This window comes from Diplotaxodon limnothrissa, linkage group LG9 (assembly GCF_057381915.1).
Source record: "Diplotaxodon limnothrissa isolate DT_005_m linkage group LG9, D_limnothrissa_male_GT1.1, whole genome shotgun sequence".
Taxonomy (NCBI): Eukaryota; Metazoa; Chordata; class Actinopteri; order Cichliformes; family Cichlidae; genus Diplotaxodon; species Diplotaxodon limnothrissa.
Window position 1 is genome coordinate 24,716,835 of NC_140604.1, and position 24,403 is coordinate 24,741,237.

Genomic DNA, 24,403 nt, shown 5'->3' on the forward strand with positions numbered 1-24,403 from the left:
TCATGACACAAAACACAATTTTTATATTTTTAACTGTGCAACCTTCAATACTTGATGCTCACTCGTTGTGTTTTGTCTTAAAAGTAGTTCAAGTATCTTCCAAATACTTTACCTGCATAAACTACAATGTCCTTGACTTTGTACTTTATGCAACAGGTGAAATTCTTCTTCAATCCTCTTAATAAAAGGAACTTGGTCAAAACATTAAACCTAAATTGAGCAATGTAGTCACTGTGCTAACCATTAACTGTTGTCAGACATTTTTTTTGATAGACCTCATTGTCATCCACATGTTCTATATGCTTTCTGTTGAGGGATTACTGAAGCTGAAATCATAAAAATTGCAAAACTACTTCCTCCAACCAGTCTTTCCCCTGGCCTTTGTTGGGTGTTACGATGACTTCATGCCAGCGCATAGAGCAGTTTCATTCAGTGCATCTAACCTGCAAAGCACACAGCTGACACACCTCTGCACAACAAATAAGTTCACCTGGACCAGATTACAATTATAATTTTAATATCTAAGCCATTGAAGAAATTAGAAGAAGCACCTTCGGTATCCTAAATAGGACAAAATGTCGAATCAACTACACTAATGACCATCTGTGTGATATTCATAAGCTGCATGAGTATGTACATTAGCTTATATGTAATAAATGATTCATCTCCTCAGAGACCCCTCACTTCCTGGCTTAATGCTACTGACAGAATCCTGGTGCCACTGCAAAAACTGTCATCTTTACTGTCATTGTTTGATTGGCTACTGTTCACGGGTTGGGTAGCGTTATGCTTAAATGATTACAGTTAAACAAAAAGCTCAGGGTCAGAGCTTGGGCAGCACAGCGGCATGTCTTGGTAAAATGTGGGCGGGGAAAAAATAAATAGCGTTTTGTGTATATATGTGTATGAAACATCCAGAGAGGCAGCAGAGGACAGAAGCTGCAGGCTTGTAAATGACACCAAAACACACTTAGTCACTCTGTTTTTATTACATAATTATTTTGGTACAAACATTAACCTGGTAGTGTGGCACTGTGTTGGGATTTACTCACTTAACAGAAAATTCGCCTGCATTTGTCCTTAATTTTGAACACGACATGCGCTCTTCAACACTACAGAAAGATTATATTATGACAACAACAAAAATTCTCATATTTCAGGTTTGTTTTTCCTTTTAAAATCTTTCAATAAGAGACTGCCCGGGGTCTTTCCCTGACTCACAATGGGCCTCCGGGAGGTACAACTGCTCTGCATGTAGTTAAGGTTATCTTACACCCACTGGCTACTTCATTACCTCGGCCATATTGACATGATAGCATCACACTGTTGCTGTAGACTTCTTGGCTACAGAGCCATGATGTGAATCTCCTGTTCCACCACATCCCAAAGGTGCTCTGCTGCACTGAGGTCTGGTGACTGCAGAGGCCATTTGAATACAGTGAACTCACTGCCATGTTCAAGAAAACAGTTTGAGATTATTTGAGCTTATCCTGTGGCACATTAGCACACTTGATGCAGCCATCAGAAAGTGGGTACACAAAGTATACCCACAAAGGCTTGGACATAGTTAGCTATAACACTTCTATTGATCACCAGGGTGGTCTTCTCCTGCTACAGCCCATTTCCAAGGTTTGCCATGTGTTGTGTTCAGAGATGCGCTGCTGCATACCTTGGTTGTAACAAGTGGTTATTCAAGTTGCTGCCGCCTTCCTATCAGGTCAAAGCAGAGTTGCATTGCTCTGAGTGGCTGATTACATATTTGCATTAACATGCAGTTGAACAGAGATCTTTTAAAGTGGCCAGTGAGTGCAAGTCTGCGTACTTTCCTGATATTTGTTAAACAAAAATGTATTTAATTCTTAATTAAATTAAGTCCAACTTGGCTAAAACAGTTTAATTTCAATACTGGTGATTTTCCTTTGACGGAAGAATAAAACTGCTGCTCTCCTTAACTGAAATTATACTGTTTATATATAGAGCAATAATAGCAGCGGTTGCCAATTACACATCATTTTTCTAAACCACGAGTGGGTAAAATAGGGAAGCAAAGATGCTCTTTAAAATGACCTTGTGACACAAGTGATGCAACATGAAAGGAAGTGACACCGACCTCGTCTCTCCATCTTGTGATGGGTCTAAAAATTTGCAATGACGCCAGGCTGATCACCAGCTTGTGCCTTCGAAATAAGTTTACATTTTCCAGGAAACAGAGTACCACTTCACGCCACTTAGATTTTCTCTATATAAGGAATGATCTATTCAGTATCTGCAGTATCCGATGGCCTTGAAACGGAGCAAAAAATAAATGAGCTATTGTCCCCAACTGAATACAGTGGTGGCTCACAAACTGGTGCCACAGAAACACACTGATGGCAGACACACAGAGAAGCCACTATAGAAGCAATGTTTACGTCATTATCAGCGACTCTGGACCTTACACACACGCACATTCACTGTGACTCGATGTCACTACAGCGTGCACACACAACTACTGCAAATCTAAGGCAAAATATACCAAAAATCAGTCTTTGTCATCTAGTTCTCAGAAATGGTTCAATTTAGACTGCTTGTTGTCAGAAATACCAATTTTTAATTTTTGGAATTTATATTTTTTAACACCCCTAAAATATCGATCACAGGTCGTAATGAGCAAAACGGAGTTTAAACATCTTTAAAAGCTGAAAACTCATCCACGCAGCATAAAATCAGCTACTACCTCAACAGGAAGACGTTCATCTCTTTAAAAGCAGTAACAATTATAAACTTCAGGGCCTTCTACATCTAGAGTGTAAAGGAAGAATTTCAAACGCTTGTTGCATCCTAATTTAAAGCAGCTCTTTCACAGAGTAAATCCTTTAACTGGGCACCCAGCTGGATGTGGAGCTAGGGGAGAAACTGTAGGCAGGAAATCCGATCTTGCTGTATTCCATGTGACTGCCTGCTCCGAGAATCCGGGAGCAACACTCCCCTGATTCATCCTCCAGAATTTCGAGGGCTAGCAGGGGGATAGGATCCTTTTCAGGTTGTATTGCAAGTGAGCTAACAGCAATCTCTTATCGTGATCTTCTATGCACACATATAGGTTTACACAATATTCATTTCCCACAGGTTTTTTTCCCCCCACAGAGTCTTGGATGAGTAGCAGAGCAGACTTCTGGTCTATACATCAGCTCATTTATCACCTGAAAGACCTGAAATCTGGAGTGTGTGTGCACGCTCTGTAAAAACATTACTGACAGTTAATACACAGTTTGGCCTAGATTGTGTCCAAGCCAAGTAGTGTGCTATTAAAAAGCCCTGCTTTGAAATAGGAGAACTGTCAGCAAACCATCTTCCTGTTATGAAGTGGGAAACAAAGGTAAAAAGAAGACAAATACATAAGCTGCGTGAGAAACTTCTTTTCATCAACAAAGCCAGAACAGGAGCCACGAGCAAGAATCCTATTTTTTTTCCTCCCCCCTCTCTGCAGAGGAACTTCATTAATCACTCTACCTTTCCCGTTAAAATCTGAACCACAAGTCATAAAGCAAATGTTCAGAGCGGCAGCAAACGATTGTATTGAAGGCTCCAATACAGCCCTGAGGAAGATGTCCCGTGGTGGTCTAATAGTTTCCTGGCAGTATAAGTGGAGTCCTCCTTCAGAGAACAATCAGAATAGTGTTTGAAGTGACAGGGATGATTGGAGGAGGGCTCGGAGAAAACGAGTAATGAAAAGCAGAGGTGGAACTAACTCCATCCACATGTACAGATCACAGAGACAAAGCCCTAAATGAAATCTTGTGCTGTAAGGGAGTAGCTGGCCTTTGATCACACATGAAAGGTAACAAGGTCACAAAAATGTTCAGTCTGACATACATTTAATTAGCAGTGTCATGTGTCTTACCAGGAGTTCGTCCATGCTGGTCTGGCACTTCTCCAGGTTGATGCGTTTAATAGCCACCTTCTCCTTGCGTGGTATACAGTAGGCTGCTTGAACCACAGCTGTGGCCCCACTCCCTGAAACGCACAAGAAAACAAGTTATTAATACCTTGATCGGTCATTCTTTCAAAGGTGGGTCATAGTTCATCTCCCCGGCAATGTTTTTCAGCCTCTCCCGACGGATGGTGGCGTTTTCCAAAAGTTATATGTGCCCTGAAAACTTCCAACAGAAGACATCAAAGAGAAATCCTAATCACCGTTTGATACACATCAGCCATCTCCTTTTTATTTTAAGCTCCTTCCAGATGTCTGAACTCTTTACCCCGACTCTAACGGTGATTCAAGCCACTCAGTGGAGGAAACTGTCCTATAGTAACTTTTATTTGGGATTTCATTGGTTTTGTGATTGATTTGTTTTTGTTTTTCTGTTATTGCTTCCTCAATGCACTGTCATACACAGGTTTTGATGTCTTTATCTTCTGTGTTAAGCACATAGAGTTTATATGTAATGAAATAACCGATATATATATCCATGACAGAGCCTTCACCGCCTGAGGACGAACCAAAAATGTGGCTCCATCACTCCATTAGACTCGCTGCCTCTGATTTTCAGTCCAGTTCTTATGTAATTTGGCAAACCTCAGCCTTTTCTCCATTACATTTCCTTAATAATGGCTTCTTGACTTCCACCCATCCACTGAGACCATTTCTGATGAGGCTTTTAATGCTGTTTTATGCTCGTCAAACTGTTATCTTTGGCATTTTTTCATAGATTAACTAAAGAAATAAGCCGTTTTTGTGACAGGCTGCTAGTAACAAAGCGTCTAAAGATAGTTTAAATTGGTTCTTGGTGAAGTTGTCCGTTACGTGTAAACACTGGTTAATCCTTTGAGTTAGGTGATTTTTTAATGGTTAAATTACTCACAGTAGAGTATTAATTATCTTTATCATTTATTTATTGTTTTTATATAAAGTATAAAGATATAAAGACTGGACCGAAAATGAACTACTGCTGAAGATCACTTTGAAAACTACAAGAAAATCTGGTTCCTTGGAAGCAAAATAAAAAGAAATAGAACGGTGGCTCAAGCCTTTTGCACAGCACATCCAAAATTCACGGCTACCGCAGGATAATAAACATAACTTTTATCTGTTACCTCAAATTCCTTCAGAGTTCAAGAAGGTTAAACCGTGTTATACTCCGACATGTCATCCAAATTCTCTTTGGTACGGCTTAACTGTTTTTTTCATCAATTATGAATCCGCTCATGCAGATCCTCTCTCATGAAGCAGGCTTGATCGGAGCCAGTGACTGCTTGACCTTACATATCCTTAAGAGCTTCATCCCTGACAAGTCCCTTTTTTTCCTCTCCCTCTTTTTTTTTTTTTTAACATTGCTCTATTACTGAAGTGAAAAACCAGGGCTTACAGAGCAGAAACTCTAGCTGGCAATACACAACATTTTCAGTGTAATGCATACGTTAAACCCTTAAATCTGTTTAGCCTACTACTAATCTGATGCACAATAAAACAAAAAATGTAGATTGCAATCTGAATAAAGTTTATGGCAAATTAAACACAAGTGGGTGATCATTATCTTGAATAACATGATACTTTAGGACTAAAAGCATGTAAATGTTCCCCTGTATAGTGCGCAGTAATTTCACTGCCCCCTCACTGCTCTCATTTAGCACCAAGCACGCGCAAACAAGGTTGCTTCCACAAGATCTCTCGTGTATAAGTGACGCCTGCCAATGCAAGTAGCACATTCTCCTCTTGCAACAGGCTTTGGTAAGTGAAGGAGTTAGTGGTGAGTTGGCCCACTCCCCCAGTATGCTTTTTCTAACCTCTAGTGCCCTCATATTAAGCTATGCCCAAATATTAACAAAGTCCTCATTGTTTGGAGTTTTCATTGAGACTGTTGTTTATAGAAGTTTAAAAAGGGGGCATATTACAGGAAAAAACCCAACTCTTTTCAAATTAAAAACTAATGCTCTCCCTAATGACATGACAGACATGAAGTTAACATAATCCAGCTGTTTTTGTTCAAGATATCTGCGTATTTTCAAGCTCTGTACAGGATAAAATGGCAAAATCTGTGTATCCCAATTTATCCTGTACAAGTTTCTGTCATAATTAATGTATCTGCCTTCTTCAAACCAACAACGCAAGGTGGAGCAAAGGATGTGGTGACTGAAAAGGACAAAAGAAAAAAGCGATTCCAGCTGATGACTACTTATCAAATTATTGCAACTCCAATAAAATGTTCCCATCAAATGTTAATCTGTTACCTGCAAACATTAGAAAGTTACAATATATGTTTTCTCTGTATTTTAAACAACAGTGGCACAGAGGAAATATTGCTAACTAAAAGTGCTTGTCCTCTCCCCACCTCTTTCGCTGCCACCCCTCCATCCCTCTACAGCAGTGCTCACTGATCTTGAATACACAAAATATGAAATCCTACTTCCTACAGGGTGGGTGCGATCTATTAATTGTAACCTCTTCATAATGTGCGGTTGTCCTTGCACAACTCTGCACCGTCCAAGTAATCATGGATCACTCCACCGTTGAACGCTGTAGGGGTGGCTGAACAGTGCTGTAAATGTATCCTCCAGCCCCTCCCGACCCCTCCACTCCCTGCACCAATACCAAACAAACCTCTGGAGGCTGGCCAGTGATGGGAGTTCAGCCCCTGGCAGAACCACAGAGAGACAGTTTCCCTGTACACAGTGGAGTGTAAATTCCTCCACACAAACAAATAGTGAGTCGTCAGGGGTGGCTGTGTGTGGAGAGCATGGAAAAGGGGAAGGCTGTTGGGTAAACAGCAGGCGCGGTCAAAGGGTACCAAGAGCCACCAGGACATGTAGTCCAATTTATCAGCTGCTATTTGCAACTCCCCCACCTTAGCACAAAGTTTCACAGAGCAGGCGTGTGTCTGCTACGTGTTCATTTAAAGGATTTTTAAATACCTCATCTTTTAGTTTCTAAAAAAACCCCCCATAAATTAAGTAAATATACTATGATGCACACAGAGGGAAATGCATTAGGTAAAAGCCAGCAAGCTAATAACAATTTGAGAAGAAGTCTGACCTTATTATGACTCACTGAATACAGCCAAGTCAAAAAAAGAAAAAATCCAGATCTTACAAAATAAACCTCAGTCACATCACCGTCATTCTTACAGACAGCACATCATCACCAACCTTTCTCCCTGAATGAGAGAGAGCACACAAAAGAGCCATACTCACAAAAGGCAAGCACTGCAGTAGTGCCAGGGCTTTGAAGCATCTAATCTACTAAGCAGTCTGGCACAGATACAAAGGCTGCAGATATAAAGCAGTAGTTTTTCTTCTTCTTCTGTCCCCCCCCTTTTTTTGTGCATTAATTAATAAATAAATGAATCAACTTTATTTACTGTCAAACCACATAAATGAAAACAAATACTTCAAAAGTTCTGGCTCAGATTTTTTTTTCTATTTCCAGCAGCACAACAACAACGACGACGACGACATTTTGCTTGTTCTGGAAGTTGATGGCAAAATTAAATTCATATATTAAGTTAATTCATTAGGCGAAATCAAATTAAGACGATCCAGCCGGCAGCTGAAAATGTGACATGTTGACATGGTGTTACGCTACCTTGGTTATTTCTATGCGTTTTCATACGCATATAGATTTAATAGAAATCAAGATTTTCAGGTGTTGTTTTTATCTTTTTGTCTGAACTGTAGCCAAAACATCTAAAGAAATGACTGTATGAACGCAGTTAGAGTGGGGATACTTCTTCCTGGTTTCCAGTAATTAAGATCTATAATTACCCAAGTGCTGAGTCAAGAGGAAGCATCCCTACAGATTTTGCATATACCAAAGGGTCCATTTACTGTCTGAAGCTGTCTGAGTCTTAATTACCATCAGAGGGAAGTTTAAGATCATTCATCACATTTAGTTTTAAAACACTGTATGTGCAACAACCCGCTTGCCTCCAAATAGCAAGTACAGCTGCATACAGCGTGAAAACAACTTGTGTAAGAGAAGCATCTTTGGAGAAGGAAAAAAAAGAAGAAGAAGAAAGTGTTTTCAGTAAGCATGTTTCCTCAAAACAAGTTGAGTTTGGCATGGCAGCATTATACTATAACCCTGTTATTTGTGAATGACACATCAAAGTTTATAGATTTTTTTTTTTTTGGGGCAACAGCATTTACCATTTGAGTCTAAATACTGTAATGAGGGTTTAATGAGAGCCAACATACAGATCATGGGGTCAGAATTTTTGTAGTTTTGCCACTAAACAAACAATGGCCAATTGAAAAGCAGACTTTCAGCTTTAATTCGAGGGGTTTTTACAAATGTTTTGTTTTAACTGTTTAGGAATTACACCCATTTATATGTACAGTCCACCATTTTCAGAGGCACAACTAGTTTCGTGATTACCTGAGGCCCATTTCCTTAATATCTGAAGTGGATGCAAAGTGTTGAGTTTTATCTAATAGCCTTTCACTGCAATTTTAAATATGAAGCCCAAAGAGATGTCAATGTAAGTGAAGGAGGCCAGTCATTAGACTGAAAAATCATAATAAACTTATCAGACAGCAAAACCAGTGGCCAAGGCTTGAAAGAGCACAGAAGACAACTAAAGTGCATGATGACAGAATTATTTCCATGGTTAAGAAAAATAACTTCATAACGTCTAACAAAGTCAAGAACATGCTCAAGGAAGTAGGAGTAACATTGTCAAGGTCTAAATTCAAGTGATGGAATGTAAATACAGAGTGTTAAACAACAAGGTGCAAAGCACAGGTTACAGTCAAGGACAGATTAGACTTTGCCAGAAAACATCTTAAAGAGTTTGCACAGTCCTTAAAAAAGTCCAATTTAATCTTTGGACAGATGAAATGAAGGTTAACAATATAACTGGATGGGAAAAGTATCAAGAAGTAGAGAAACAGCTCACGATCTGAAGTATACCACATCATCTGTCAAACATAATGGAGGCAATGTTATGGCTCAGGCACGTATGGCTGGCAGTGGAACGGGTCGGTAGTGTTTATTGATGATGTGACTGCTCCCAAGAAGCAGCAGGATGAATTGCGAAGCATACAGGGCGACATTCTCAGCTCAAATGCTGCAAAATCGATCAGAAAGCACTTCACGGTGCAAAAGCGACCCGAGAGTTTCTCAGGGTAAAGAAACGAGCACGAGCAGGTCAGTCGCCTAATTTCAACCCAACAGAGCACTCTGCTCAGTTGTTAAATATACAACTGAATGTGGAAAGACCAAAAAACAAGCAGCAACTGAGGAAATGCAGCATTGGATGCCGTCCATAGTTTTTAGCCTTTGGGAAGTGATTGACTGCAAAGGATTTTCATCCAAGTATTAAAAGCAATTTTTAAACATACAATTATGTTATTCTGTCCATGAAAGTGCAAAAAGTCAATTCAAAATGTTTTCCAGATGGATGATGTTTTTGTGGTTTCTTATTCTCACCTGTACCTATGCGTTCTCTGTATACAAGTGCAAAATAGCACTTGTATACAATACATCCTAAAACTCGATGACATACAAAATAATCCAGCTTGTATGCAAGAATACTTTATGATGTCACGAAATAAGGCCTGAGTCAATGTCTCCCCTTTTCAGCTGTGGCCTGCAATGTGACAGCGGCTCTCTCACCATATCTTTCCTGCTCTCACCAGGCCATTTCAGTGCCTGACGTCAGTTGTCTTTTATTACATTTCTTCTGCATACCTGGCTGACATTCCACAAGTTATTCAAAGGTACAACGAGAAATGTCACACATGACTAGAAACTGCACCGGTCCAGCACTTACAGCCTTTTAGTGCATATTCCTCTTCCATGTTCATCTTCCAGCTTGAACTACTTTAAAAACTAAATCTTAAAGCCTTAAAATGGCATTAAATTACAGATATCTTAGCCTGAGGTTGGATCCTGTTGTGGTATCTACTGAAGGTTTTTTTAAAGCCATCTAAGGGACAGAGCAAGCATTAGGGAGGAAACATGGTTGCTGGTGGATACAAACACTGGAAGCAGAAAGTTTCCAGTCTAGATTTGCCAACATGAATGATCCAAATTATGATCCAGGATCGGAGAGAGAGCTGTATTATTTTCCTATGGACCATGTCCAGTATGATCCAATCCTTAACAGAGGGAGAGAGTGGGTGTGAACCATGTAATCGCAAGTCCTCTTTCCCCAGGGAAGTTACAGAAAACAATAGCTTCGATGGGCACGCTGTGTATACAGAGCCATCCTCGACGCAGGAGCCTCTCAGCCGAGCAGAGAGCTGTGCAGCATCTCCATGAAAAGAGACCATTTATACAGTATCTATGCAACACTTTCTGCTAGGATGAGGACTAGAGGAGGGTTCAGAGGGGAGCCGGGCTTGCTCCTGCTCTTATCTGCAGTAGTAATTTAGCTCCACTAATGAATACCTGAGCGCTACAAACTAAAGAAAAGCCAAGCCAATTGGTCCATCTATTGAAAGTCCATCAGCAGCGAAGAAGTCAGCGTCTATTTTATTAAATTAAAAAGAAAGTGAGATGAGGTTCTTAAAGAAAAAGGCCTGTGATTTTCCATTTTCAACCTTGTAATTGCAATAGCAAGTCGCTTTGGTTTTGTCTCAAAACAAACAACCTTAAGATTTAAGTTGGTGTCATGAGGATTTTTCTGTATTTCCTGCCTGACGTTTTATGAAACAAATGATAAAGAAGACACTCAGCAAGTTATTTCACAATGACATGAAAACGTATATGTAACTCCCGAGGGCAAGACTGTGTGACTTTGCTTTAATGTGATTCCCACTTGTGCTAAGAACATAAGAAGTCTTTAAGAGCGTAATCGTGGACTAAAGAAGAACATACAAGCTTTGAGAATAGAAAGGGAAATTTAGCTTTTTTAAAAGAAACCAATAGCTCTTCTCATGGTTGGTCTCAAGAGAGGAAATTGCAGCATCTTAGATCTTTCCTTCAACTTTTAAAAGAGAAAGAGAGAGAGAGGGGACTGTAATTTTGAAGCTGAGGAGGAACAGGAATATTCTTGTTTAAAGTGTGAGCCCGAGGATGCAGCCTCACACGGATGGTTATCTCCTTAAACTCGATGACATGCAAAGTAAACCAGCATGTTCAGATTTAAGGGGCACAACCTGAAAATAATCTGAGGGGACAAAACTAAGGCTCACTGTACAACCGCTTTCTGAGGCCAAGTTAATAATCGGTTCAACAATGAAACAGTCTCACTAGTTTCAAACTTTTGTGAGCAATTTTGTGTTAAAAACACTTCATAGGAAAATACAGCAGAGCTGATTGCTGTACAAGAAGGGCTTTATCTTTGTGGGCATGCCAAATTTCAGGGCATTATCTTGCGTGGTGACCCGGTACAAATTTTCCAAGAAACTGGGGAGGGCACAACTGGGTCAAAGTTAATTTCAGCTCTTTTAAAAATACACAAAAGGGTGCTTTAGGGCTTGTAAAATTGACCCTCTGTAAACATACAGATTCCCTGTAGAGGAAGCATGCACTGCCTGGGCAAAAGTGAACCAGAGGCACAAATGAACCAGTCTGGGGGAACAATACTTTGCTTATATTCTTCACACTCTTCTCCTCACCTTCTCCCTTTGAGATTTTTTTTTTTTTTTTTTTTTAAACAAAGCCAGCCCAAAGGTAGGACAGGTCATCTATTTGTGGGGCTGGACTTTTCATAACTACACAAGTGAAAGCTCCTCATTAAGTCATCCTCTTAACGCTGCAAGGAAAGGTGAAACAAGCCTCCAGGAATTTTTTTTTTTTTAACTTTAGAATAGTATCAGAGGAACAAGAGCAAATATTAAAAGATTATTGCTTATGTTAGCCATGAGATTAGTATTGTGAAGCCCTCTAATACTGATTGGTCCTCAGTAAACGCTCTTGCAGTGAATTGACCCAACTTTGAGGACTACAGCCTGCAAATTCTGCCCTGTCATCATTATTATTATTTTATGTATTTTTTTTATTTATTTTTTTGAGGAGGGGGGCTTTTAGCTCCTGTGTTTAGTGTATTACAAAATGAGATAGGAGTGAATAATAACACAGTGGGTTTAAGTTTTAGCCTAGCTACAGTATCTTTACATGGGTTACTTTTAGTTGCCCCACCCCCTCCAAAAAATAACTTTGTCACTTCTATTAAAAAAGAAATAAATAAATCCTGCAGGTTAAATGTGACACAATTAATACTATTGCTATCCACAGATACGGCGTCCTCTAGCTAAAGTCCATTTATGAAAGTATCAAGCTAGCTGTTCACATGTATGAAGAGCTGCTCAATGAAAGCAGTTATTTTCCAGAACGTAGACTATAACGTTATTAACGTTCGTTTACGACTTCGTCATAGTCCCAGCGGACGGGGTCATCGCTCTCGGGGGAGGCATTCCTCTGACTGCCCAAGTCACAACACCGCCCGGCTAGAATTGGCCAATTTACCAAAGGCGAAGAACTCAACGCAGCTCAGGAGAAGGAGGATGCCTTCTTTCTGTTCGGTTAACATCTGAATGGTACGAGCTTGTGTTCATCGTCCTAACCCCTGCGTTCAGAGAGAGCTCACGGGGAAATTCAAACTGACGGTTTACACGTAGCTAACAAGCTAAGGATCACATACCAATCACCTCGTGTAGCTCGTAATCATCTTTGTTGATGGACCAGGGTTGGGAGCTCAGGTCCTCCGACATGGCTGAGGGATCCGCTGGGGCAGGACTCTCTGTGTGTAGAAAGGTGGTGAATCCAAAAAGCGGGCGTAAAAATTAGTCAAAGTAATCCAAACAGGACTAACAAGAGCGACACTTCCCCTTCTTTGCGAATCCTGCAGCACTCCTGTCATTCCCAAAGTTTGACACTAGCCTAGCAGCCCCGCCTACCGCATTCCTACTGAGAAAATGTGACCCTTCCTGGCGGACATATTGAGTGTGGCACACTATCGACGCTGAGTGCTGCGGTTCGGAAAACTGCCGAAACAAGCCGAGTGCTTCCGCCACACTTTTAATGGCGGATCCCACGCGACATCGCCCCAGAGTGTGCCCTTACAGGTTTAGGTTCAACTTATTACCTCAATATAAACCACTTCTTTTCCACTAAAATTAGCACATTATGCTTCTACTGATTCATCATATAATATAGTTTGAATGGCGTACAATGTGAAAACATCAAACCACCAAGCTAGGCAACTGAAACACCTGACAGGGAAAAGTCAGGGATTAACATTCTCAAAGAGCAGTCTGTGAGAGGAGGCATGTTTCTCCAGCAAGAGCCTGCCTCTGATTGGACAGAACCACGTATACTGCTTTCTGATTGGGTGTTCGTGCGTTTACTGTAAAGCGTAGACCACAGTTTTCCTTACCGCATTAAATTAGAGACCTCTGGTGGTTTATTTTATACCATACAGGATTTGCACAGTCGCAACAAATGCAGGGAAACTAAAGGTATATTTAATTTTATAGTTCCATATTATTAATTTTTTATTAAAAAAAAACAAACAAACAAAGACTTTGAATAATACACCACGTTAACTTTATTCGTTTATTTAAAAAAACAACATTATTTTAATTGGTCTAAAAAGAGCATTTTAAAAACACAAACTCAAAAGTAGAGATCCCACAGTAACAGAATTGCTGCACAAAAAGGCAGGTGTCAGCTGTCAGTAGAACTGAACTTGTGAAAGTATCAGAGCCAAAACAGTTCTTCCTCTTTAAGCTTCAATTTCATGAACAAGTTTGCTCAAAAGAGGAAGTGGCAAAAGAATGTACCCTTCTTTTCAATGCAACACACATAAAACACAAAATAGGGCCACACAAAACCCCTGTTAGAAGAGGAAATCTCATAATATGATAATGACTCTGTGCACTGAGAACTTTGCTGGCGTTGGATACTACTGTCCAGTCTCACTTTCATAATGACAGTGTGCAGGAATCTGTATCGTCTCCAAAGGAAGTGCAATTTGAAGCAGTAAAATATATACATACAGTGTAATCATGAGATTCCTCCAATGTTGCATTTGGCCACTGTCCAACATAATCTTTTAATGGAATAACAAAAAGGCACTTTGAAATATGATTAACCACCTGCTCCACAGTTATGGCAGCGACAGAGCTTTGGCAAGCCGAGTCCAGAACCAGGCCTGCGTGCAAGGCCGGGTGTAGTCACAAATGGTGAGGAAGCGTAAAATGCTGGGGAAGGGCTTTGTCATCGGCTTGTAGATCACTGGAATGAGGCGTTTACTTCGAGCTCCTGAAATAGAAAAAAAAGAATATAAATGATTAAGCTGCACGCATAAGCCAGAAAAATTAAAACAGGGTTGTTTAATATAAAATATTTATATATGTGTGTGTGCATTACCAGGACAAAGGCTGAGAGCAAACTTGGTCTGAAAGTCACAGGCATCGCTGTCGAGATATTCATCAGAAATCACCACCACCATCCGTTTACACCTGCGTGCAAGGTCACATGTTATAGTCAGTTGCAAAAACTGTGAGAGCAAGAAAACAGAGATTTCAGGAAACATGACTGGCTGAGAATTGGATTTCTTCTGTCAGGTGACTTTCAATATCTGAATTTCAGATGAAACTGACGTTAGTTATGTCTGGCTTTCTAAACCATCTCTGAACTTTCCATTTCTACATTTTATCGACACACACAGGCACGAATACACAGATTATTAACCAAACGGCAAACAAGTCTGAACCACATCCTGCGCTAGTGCATGCTTGATGGCTGCGCCTGTTGGAATTCGTGTTGCATCTGACTAACAAATGCAAAATTGAATTGCAAAAAAAACAAAAAAAAAAACAAACAAACTGTAAATCAGTATCATGTAAACTGCTTTTTTTGGACCATAATGACCTACTTGGAGTTTCAGACTCACACCTGGCCCCATAACGTTATTCGCTTAATCACTTTTTCAAGTTAAAATTAGAACAAAACAAAAAAACTGAAAAGACCAAACAAAAACCAGGTTAGTAAATGTGTCAGTGTCCCACCTCTTCTCGATGAGTTCACTAGTGATGGTCCACACGCAGGAGCCCGGGAGGACGTCTCTGTCGAACACACACAGTTTCAGCTTGTAGTCCATCTGCTCCAGCTCACGGATCATTTCGTGGACGAACGCAAAGTCGCTCTGGCAGTAGCAGATGAAGGCATCAAACATCTCGGGAACCCCTGGATTCAAAACATCTCGATTCAACTCAATGGTTAAAGTTTCACACAAACACACACACAGAGGGCCATTAATCAGAAACTGACATCACTGACACAACATAAAACTCCTAGAGCGAAGTACATAAGAATAATAAGAAAACCACAAGGCTGCGGAGGAAACAGGAGCAGCGAGGCCGTGTAGCAGTGCACGATTAGTGCTTCAGATAAATGGTCAGATGAAGAGACAAGTGACAAGTAGGAGTGTTTTTTCCCCTGTGATAGTTTACCACAGAAAACACCCAAAAAAACAAACAGCTACAAAGTCTCGAAGTTTCGAATATATAACAGATGAGTCTGTGCTGTTTATTAAGGAAAAAAACTATAATAAGTTGATATTAATAAGTATTGTGAATTTCGAAGGAAGCCTACATTTACAAAGTGAAGGAAATCATTATGCAAACACAGTTATGTAGCTGGTTAAGCTGCAATCAGTTAAAACTAATGCATATAGGGCTGCAGAACTTAACCATATCAGCCAAATGTAGCAAAGAGAGCTTTTCAGTGACAGTGGCAGTAATACTGCACCGATGCTGAAGATGAGCAGATTAGAGGACATGTGCTGAGTCATTTACGCTGTCTTTGAAGCGCTATTGTTAATGCTAATGGGAGGTTCTTTATAAAATATTTCGACATAATGTGAGCATATGTGTATGCATATATATTATTGTAAGTTCATACAAATGCTCACCTTCAGGGTCATCATCCACAGTGATCCCAGACCTCTCAGGGGTGCGAGGGACACAGCTGTCGACCTCAGGAACCTGGAGCGGGGGTTCAGCTTTCTTTTTAAGATTCTCACAGTACTTCCGGACATCCTCATCTGGGAACAAAACGGCGCAAAACGGCACACATGAGCGCAAACATGCAGTCAGTTCAGGGAGATGCCTTGGGAATGTAGGTACAAACGCAGCAGACTCCATGTGATGGACATATAGCTGTGTTTAAACTCGGTTATTACACTAACGCTTACGCATTTGGGCAAATATTGCGAAAGACACTCTCTTAGTCACGAGTGTAAGATCTATTTAAGCAACATTGGAATTCATTGTTAATAATTTCCTGAACCAGGCGACAGGGGCAAGGTGGGGTACAAAAGCAAGCATGCATTAAGAATAAGCAGAAGTTATGACCGGTCCTAATCAATGCAAAAAAAAAAAAAATCAATCCTAATCGACGACAGGCATTTATTTATTAAAGACAAGTGGATCTAAGTGGAATGGCAGTAACGCACTTATCAGTGGTCGCAGATCCTCCACGATGTCTTCTCTGTCCAGCTCCGAGAGCATTGACAACAACTTCCCCACTGACGTGTCTGTGCTCCGGGCCTGCCAGTCCTCCAGAACCGTACAGGTTGGGTTTTTGGACACTTCGTAGTTCTTTATTTCCAGGTAGTTGAAGCCCATGGCCTCTGCGAGCGCCATCCAGTCCGCTGCTACCGTGTGCTTGGGGTTCAGATAAAGTCCCAGCTTTTTCCTCACGCCCATGTTTAGCGCAACGAGAGGAATCTTCTCCAAGTCAACTTTCGAGTCGGCGCAAGCCATGTTCCAAAAGTTTCCGGTTAAGTTAACGGAGTTTTTTGTATAAGTAAGAAAGACTAAACATTATAAAGATAGACGTGATTGAAATGCTGTGTTGTGTCGGAAGTCTACAACACAACCTACCTGAGGAAGTGAAGTCTTTGCGCCGGAGTGCGTCACAGACGGGGGGAGGAGATGTGTTATGTACCAAGTGGAGCTAACAACCCAAAGTGCGATTCTTTTTTTATTTTTAAAACACCGACATTATTGTTATTACTATTACTCCTGCGACCACAAGAGAAGAGAGCTTGTCAAGGATAAATGAAAGTTCTCACAGGAGCGAGCTCCACTGAAAATAAATAGACACGCACGTTTTCTGTTCCCGTTTACTCTCATCTGTATAGCTGCTCAGAAAGAGCGGACTGACTTCCTTGCTCTGATAAATGGAGGTCAAGATTTAGTGCATCAGATAGCAACTTTAATATAGCCGTTTTGTAACCATCACACATAAAGCAAAAACAAAGTATAAATGCACAGAAAACCTGCAAGAACAAAGTAACAGTAATCTGTTCAAAACATCATATGAGGTCATTACAGGTGATTCTGAATCATAAAAAAACCACATTGTGGTTTTTCACAGTCGCTGCATAGCCGGAAACACAGCGAAGGATCCATAGAAGGCCCTTGATGTGGCAATTTTCTACAGAACTGATGGCCTGATCAGTGAAGTTAAAGCACCGTAACATGTGCTTCCTCAAATCCTCATTCTTCAGCTTCCCTGAATCAATACATCAACGTGCCAGACAGATTTTCATGGAAACAGTTCAAGATTAAATCAGTGGAGCGTCCACGTGTTCACAGGTTCTTGCTTCTGGAGAAGTAGAAGTCGATGCCTCTGTCCCGATGCTGTTTGGGGGTGTGAGACGGGCCTTTCTTTCCTCTTGGTGAAGGTCCTGTGCCACCCTGAAGAAAAGAAAGAAAGAAAAAAACTTTTTTAAAACTGCATAAAAGAAAATACACACAATTAAAAATAAAATAAGGAAAGAAATGTAGAATTTGTTTTCAAATACATCTGAGGGATGGCAAGATATTTCACTGGGTAGAAAAGACACAAAAACAATGTTATGTCACAAATTATATTAACATTTTTTTATTTTCTAAAACAACACAATGAAAGTGTCGACCTCTTCTGATTTTAATAAATGAAACACTTTAAGGGGAAGTGTTTCTCTTGTTGCGGAACTGGTGACAACGTGACAAGGGGCCCCAAAATAGACTGGAGCAGCAGACGCTTTTCTATTTACTGAGATATAAGTGTATATTATTATTTATGGAAAGTTTAGTTTAAGTTTAGATAAAGCTGAAGAGTAACATGTAGTAATATCTGCCAGATACATGTAGTGGGTTAAAAGTGCAATTAGGCCTTAGAGCTGTAGTAGATAAGAAGTACAAGAACTAGAACTACAAACAATAGTGGAGTAAGTCTATTTATATCTAAGCGCTTTTATTTGCAGCAGTTATGGATTAAACACTAATATAGCAGCACTACACAATCACACTAACTACTTCCCTTCCCCCAGACACCCACCGCTTTCTTGTTAATGTGTCTGCTCCATTCAGGTGCCGTAACAATGGGAGCGGGATAGGTGTCGCCGAGGGTCACATGAGCGTGGGCCAGCGCAGCGTTGCTGAGTGACCATGGTGTGTGCACATCACCTCCTCTGATATTCTGCAACTCTGGAACCCACTGTCGGACGTAATCTCCCTGAAAGACAAACGCAAACCGATGAGTCAAAACTGATTTCCTCACATTTTGCCCTATTTTTAATCTCAATAATAAAACAGCAAAGCCTGCACAACAGGTGACTCAGCAGTTTTGTCTTGAAGCGCAAAAGGTAAAGTTTTAGACAAATGTCAAAAGGAAATGAAACGGTGTTTACTTTGTCAAACGTACATTATTGTCATAGTCGAGGCCTTGTTTGATCATGTTGAACTTCCTGTTCTCTCTGGGGTCATTTCCAATCCCAGCGCTGTACAGCCAGTTACCATAATTGCTGCAGACATCGTGGTCGATCTTTGTAAGGAACATTTAAAAAGATGAGTTTTGTATTAATATCTGAATATTATATTCTTAAACAACTAAGCTTTGAAATAATTTATAAAGATAATAAACAACTACTGCTTACCAGAAGGGACTCAAACCACTCAGCTCCCATCCTCCAGTCAAGGCCCAGATCCTTTGTGAGGAAGCTAGCGACATTTTGACGCCCCCTGTTGGACATAAAGCCGGTCGCTGCCAACTCCCTCATGTTGGCGTCAACAAAAGGCACTCCGGTGCGTCCCTCTGTACGTTCCAGTTGCACATAAATTCACCTTTATATTCATATACTATACGTACTGTTTCAGTTCAAAGAATAATTCATGCAGGATGAGTGAAGAGCACAAACCTTTCCATGCATCAAATAGCTTCATGTCCTTTTTCCATGGCACAGATTTGTCTTGAAGTCCTGAGTTGAAGTCACAGTGACATGAAATATACCTTTTCATGCAGACAACAACAATAATAATAAAAGTAACATAAAAACATCAGCTTACTGTACCTTTGACCTGAAAAATCCTATTTCCGTACTTCACACTCACAAACCTGAAGTAGTCCCTCCACAAAAGCTCAAAAATTACCCTGTAGGACAGCAGGGAAGCTCATCAGATAGGGAAAAAATAAAATATGACAAATATAGATTTTCACATATCACCAGCCTGTGTGCTCACCAATATGTGCTCTGATTAGCTGTCCGCTCCTTCTCGTACTGCTTGATCTGATGATAAATATATCTGGGTGAAATGCAACCCATTGCCAGCCTGCAGGATACCAAAGCCGCACCATTAGACAGAATCACGGGAATTACCTCAATGAAATATTAAACTCCATGTAGCAAAGTGGAGCAGAGAGGCAGTGATACATTTGTACTCACCAAGGTGAAAACTTGGTGGAATAATCCACACCGATTAAACCGTTACGAGTCTCTTTGTACGTTGCAACTGCATCCTTTAAAACAGACATCATGGAGGATCTTTAATAGATCATCTGGGATTTTTTTTTCTCCATAGTTTTCTAAACAGCAGCTAATGTAAAACACATTTTGCACTCACAGTGTCCGAGAAATAGTGTTTAAGTCTGGCCAGGGCGTGACTCTCCCCACCACTGCAGGGGAAGGCTGAGCGAGGATCAATCACAGGCTCTGGAAGGGGAAAAGTGTTTCATGATTAGGCTTCTTTAGACATAATAAACATCCTGAATCATAAACACATAGAATAAATGCGCGGACATGTGTCTTGGTGGATTGTTCACCTGTCTGTTGCAGGTCCTCTGCTGTAGGAATGGCTCCTTCCTCGAGGCCTGGAGGAAGGGGATTTAGCTTCTCTGGGGTTGAGAAGACCGGCCTCACCCTGCCCTCGCTCTCCACTGCCTTTCTGAACTGAGTGTACACATCAGGAAGCCTAAAAACAGAGAGAAATATTACAAGGCACTTCTTAACCTGCAGTGTATCTTTTACAAAAAGGGTAGCTTCCTCTCTGTATCTGCTTTCACACCTGGACATGTGGGGGAATGGAAGATCATCTCTGTGGTACAATGTAGAGCCCCAGCAGGTATGAACTTTGACCTTCATCTGTGCACACACATCTTTTACCCTTTTCTCCACATTCAGCTCTTCTGAGGTAACCTGTAGAAAAAGCACATGATGGTGAAAACCACGCTCCAATGGCCAGACAGCACTTTTGCTGTTATCTGTAATATGAGAGAGCACCTCTTCATGGAAAGCCACACTACTGACAGAGCCCAGTTGCCTGACGAGGTCTGCAACTACTTCCTCTGGCTTACCCCGTCTCACCACGAGATTGCTGTCAAACACACACACAAAATAAACACAGAGACACATATATAAGCCTCATTCCATGCCAGGCAAGCTGCATCCTGGGTAGAGTGCTAGTTGACAGGAAAAAGTGATGGGAACAGTGTGTGCAGAAGCAATGCTAATATAAACATAACCGCTGTAAGTCCAGGTGCGTCCTGATCCTGTTACACGTATCAATTCAATCCTAGAAAGCCAAGGCCAGTGTCTTCACTGAGTTAACAATAACATGATAGAAAAGTAAACTGATCTCTTATAAACCTTTCATAGAGACTGTGAGTTAGCGACAGTGTAGCAAAGGCGAAACTTGACAGTGGGGTTAGGTAAAGAAAAATCTTGTGAGTGATAGTTTTATTACCTGCCTTTGCTGATCAGTGTGTTTCTGAGGTCTCTGATACTCTCCAGTAAGAAGCGCAGACGGAAAGGCCCAGTCTTTGGTAAGCTGTAGTTGTAAGTGCCCACATAGTGTCTGGGGTCGAAGCAGTACAGCGGGACTATGTGTTCAGTGTTTCTTTGGGCCCAGTGGAAAAGCTGCATATCGAGCATACAATAAACGTACTGCAGCAATTATGTGAAACAGCACATTTGATTTTATGATAGAAACACCTTTGACTATTGATATGGATGGTAGAGGTGGGCTTGTTTCTGTCCTCCAAGTAGAGTATGTGACTCACTGAATTGTGTTAAATAAATACATTTTGTGTGCTTTTGCATTTTTTTTCTATTTGCTGTTGCTTTCTTAAGTTGCTGTACATTTAACCACTCAGTACCACCCTAGATATGGTTTACTTTATAAAAAAAAAGAAAAGAAAAGAAAAGAAAACCTAATAAACGAAAATTGAATTTAATATTTAAAATTCCCTGAAAGTTAGCAAGCATGCTCAATGCTTTTGTTTTGGGGGGTTTTTGGCTCAGTTTTATATATATTTCTTTTTTTCTTTTTTTTTTAAAATTGTAACTAGATGTCACAAGTTTGTGGAAGCTTGTTTCCACCACCCGGGGGGAAATGCCAGGCAGAACCAATGTTTTCTACAGTCATTGGGCAGAGTCAAAATTTGGAATTTATTTTCGAGTAAGTCGAAGTTTCGAGATACGTAACTCGAAATTTTAGGCTATTAAGTCAAGATACTAACTCGAAATTTTGATTTATTTATGCAATTTTTGCAGCTACGAAAATAACCTTCGATAGTGTTAGATCAGTGGTTCTTAACCTGGGTTCGATCGAACTCTAGGGGTTCGGTGAGTCGGTCTCAGGGGTTCGGCAGAGTCTCCGCCGTGACATGCACGGCTCATTTTGTGCACCAGTAAAAAACATATGTATGTCTTGAATTTGAAAAAAATCTTATTTTATTTTCACTAAAGAGGGGTTCGGTGAATGCGCATATGAAACTGGTGGGGTTCGGTACCTCCAAAAAGGTTATGAACCACTGTGTTAGATACTTAAAACAGGATAGGGGTTAAAAAGCAGTCCAGTTTAAAAATTAAAAGTGTGTAATCATTAGCTTTGGGGAACATGCTTTTATTCTGGAGGTCTTGTACCGGTAGTAATACCGCTGTAACTAGGGTTGCCAACCGTCCCTTAAAATACGGAATCGTCCCGTATTTCGAAACAAAAGCACACGTCCCGTATTGAGCTAATAAGGGACGCACTTTGTCCCGTAATACAGTGAGAATCAAAAGTGGCCTATAACTTTTAATGGAATTAACGCTTTGTTTGAAAACATAATTCCCAGCCCCTCTCCTGCTTTGTGACCAATGAGCTGACAGCACACTTATGACAATTCGAGTATGACAATTCAGATTACCGCTCATCTCATTGGTCGAGGAAAGGTCGCTTGCGGAGAAAATACCGGAAGACAACAGATGACCACAACAAGAAGCATGGCCAACAGGGAAACAAACGCCGACACTGCGGTGCAAGTCTCGGACGACAGTACACCTAAAGCTGGGCAGACACTGTGCGATTTTTTCAGTCACGTTATTCAGCTCCTGCTCAAACTGCACGATTGACTCGCAGGGTTAGAAGTTGGTAGGTCACGATGCAGGTCTCACACTATACCGCCCGATGCTCTGATGCGACCTGAGAGCTCACACTGTGCCTCCATAACATGAAGGTTATAACAGACAATCTGTCGCGCGCTCTCTCTGTCTCTCACTCACACACACACACCACCACCATCAACTTTGCTAAATTGCTAATGAAAAACATGATCAGGCAGCTGTGAATGAGCAGCAGTGTAAATCCAACTATTTTCACGGTTGTTGTGGTCGTGATAATTTTGTGATGCCACATCGAAAAGGCTCGGATGAGCTTTCCAAAGTTCTACAAGTTGTGCCTCCATCGCTTGTGTCCAGATCACACGCTGCACAGCCGCGCTGCGCCGTCTTTTTCACCGACGTTTACGTGTTTGCGCATGAGCAGTGTGAGCGGCTGTGGTGACACCCTCACGAGCGATTGATGATCGGGAGCTGGTCGTGAGGTGTTAATCACTTCTCGTTACCCCACGTATACTACACGACGCACGATGAAGGCCAAAATCGGTCCGATCACTCAAAAATCGGCTCAAAATGGGCCAAAAATCGCACAGTGTGAGCCCAGCATTAGAGCAGCAATGTTTGTTCCCCTCAGAGAAAGGGAAGAATGGGAAAAGGAAAACACCTGGCTGGAAAAAGTTAATATGGGCATGTGCAGTGAATATCAGCGCTATGTGGCCAGAAGTGTGATAATATAATTTATTTTGTGTAATAAACAACTGCAAGGATAGATGATTACAACAAATTGATGACTAATACATAAAAGTAATACATAGATGAATAATGATGATGAGTTATGATGCGTAATCATGGGAACAAGCGGGTTTACAAACAGGAGCAGCTGATTAGCATTAGAAAAGCTGAAATAATACCTCAACTGAAGCCAATTGTACTAAATGCACTAAATGTGCACAGTTACAAGAATATTTTTCTTTCTATTGTTTTCTATTATTTTAAGTTAAGCAGGACAGAGTGCTTTTAAAGAAAGATTTACTTTTATTCTCAAAAGTTAAGCATGACAGGCTTCTGTTTAAGAAAGAGACCTGTTTTACTGTGTTAATGTTGTCATTTTGAGCTAAAAATAAATGGCTAAATGATCATTTGTTTCACATGTGTTCATATCACAAAGAATAGAATATGCATCTACTTAAATCAACTTCAAGTCAAATGGTTAAAAAAAATAATTTCACACACAAAAAAAGAGCTAGAAAATTCACCACACTGGGAAGGGTGAAGACAACTGGGTTGCCCGGCCCTGGCCACGAGGTGTCCCTTATTTATTTTTCAGGGAGTTGGCAACCCTAGCTGTAACGTGGCTGCAGGCTATATTGGAGTTATTGTAATTTTAATGTCGACGTTAACATGTTTAAACAATTTCTTTAATGTCGTCAACAAATCAAATAATTAACATGCGAAGTAATCGTGTTTTTTAAAAAAAAAAACATTTAAGTTTAACAACGTCGCACTTTTTTCTACAAACTCATGTTCTTACCTCGTTGTCGTGGAGACGCAAGTCGTTTCTTAGCAAACATATTACTGTACGGGAGGAAGACATGTTTGCTTTGTTTCCACCACAGCAGCAATAGTCTTGTTTTAAGCACTGAGGAAGAGAGACCTCGGTGTCAGAGAGTTGTACCTCCCGGGTTAGCGTCAGTTGTCTCTTCGGCGGCTCCTCTCTGGCAGTCACGTTTTCAGACACGACGTTACAAAACGGCAGGTTTTGTAAGGTGGTTTTCTAACAGCTGCTCCGACAGTGTTGGTGTTAATCGTTTTTAGTCAAAATTATC

General features: G+C 40.7%; 3 protein-coding genes across 4 annotated transcripts in view; all 3 read right to left on the reverse strand.

Moving 5' to 3' along the window:
• Positions 1-12,819, reverse strand: part of oxsr1b (oxidative stress responsive kinase 1b) — a 43,846-nt gene extending 31,027 nt beyond the window's left edge. Inside the window, exons 1-2 of one of the 2 annotated variants that reach the window (XM_085362902.1) lie at positions 12,567-12,819; positions 3,884-3,996 (exon numbers count right to left, since the gene is read on the reverse strand). In XM_085362902.1, the coding sequence (XP_085219028.1) occupies positions 3,884-3,996; positions 12,567-12,636 (183 nt within the window). In that variant the 5' untranslated portion in view covers positions 12,637-12,819. The remainder of the gene's footprint in view (positions 1-3,883; positions 3,997-12,566) is intronic. The other variant, XM_085362901.1, reaches the window with a different exon arrangement.
• Positions 12,820-13,467: 648 nt separating this feature from the next.
• Positions 13,468-16,802, reverse strand: myd88 (MYD88 innate immune signal transduction adaptor). The gene is made up of 5 exons (XM_085362323.1): positions 16,386-16,802; positions 15,843-15,974; positions 14,938-15,115; positions 14,297-14,388; positions 13,468-14,188 (listed from the first exon to the last, which is right to left on the reverse strand). Exons 1-5 carry the CDS (start codon positions 16,693-16,695, stop codon positions 14,034-14,036), a joined length of 867 nt encoding a protein of 288 aa, XP_085218449.1. The 5' UTR covers positions 16,696-16,802; the 3' UTR covers positions 13,468-14,033.
• A 724-nt stretch (positions 16,803-17,526) lies between these two features.
• cry-dash (cryptochrome DASH) lies at positions 17,527-24,171 on the reverse strand. Its single transcript, XM_085362324.1, has 14 exons — positions 24,109-24,171; positions 20,941-21,113; positions 20,478-20,571; positions 20,263-20,393; positions 20,021-20,169; positions 19,822-19,910; positions 19,644-19,717; positions 19,441-19,530; positions 19,272-19,351; positions 19,119-19,178; positions 18,858-19,015; positions 18,626-18,745; positions 18,260-18,436; positions 17,527-17,634 (listed from the first exon to the last, which is right to left on the reverse strand). The coding sequence occupies exons 1-14, from the start codon at positions 24,169-24,171 to the stop codon at positions 17,527-17,529; spliced, it is 1,566 nt and encodes a 521-aa protein (XP_085218450.1).
• Positions 24,172-24,403: the final 232 nt, after the last annotated feature.

Excerpts from the sequence above, each read along its gene's own strand:
- myd88 (XM_085362323.1), bottom strand. The coding sequence starts at position 16,695 with ATGGCTTGCGCCGACTCGAAAGTTGACTTGGAGAAGATTCCTCTCGTT. Across the intron at positions 15,116-15,842 it reads TGTGGATGATGACCCTGAAG|GGGTTCCCGAGATGTTTGAT; the intron begins GTGAGCATTTGT and ends TTTTGAATCCAG. Across the intron at positions 14,389-14,937 it reads AGTGAACTCATCGAGAAGAG|GTGTAAACGGATGGTGGTGG; the intron begins GTGGGACACTGA and ends CCTTGCACGCAG.
- cry-dash (XM_085362324.1), bottom strand. The coding sequence starts at position 24,171 with ATGTCTTCCTCCCGTACAGTAATATGTTTGCTAAGAAACGACTTGCGT. Across the intron at positions 20,572-20,940 it reads ACACTGATCAGCAAAGGCAG|CAATCTCGTGGTGAGACGGG; the intron begins GTAATAAAACTA and ends TGTGTTTGACAG. Across the intron at positions 20,170-20,262 it reads CCATTCCCCCACATGTCCAG|GCTTCCTGATGTGTACACTC; the intron begins GTGTGAAAGCAG and ends CTCTGTTTTTAG.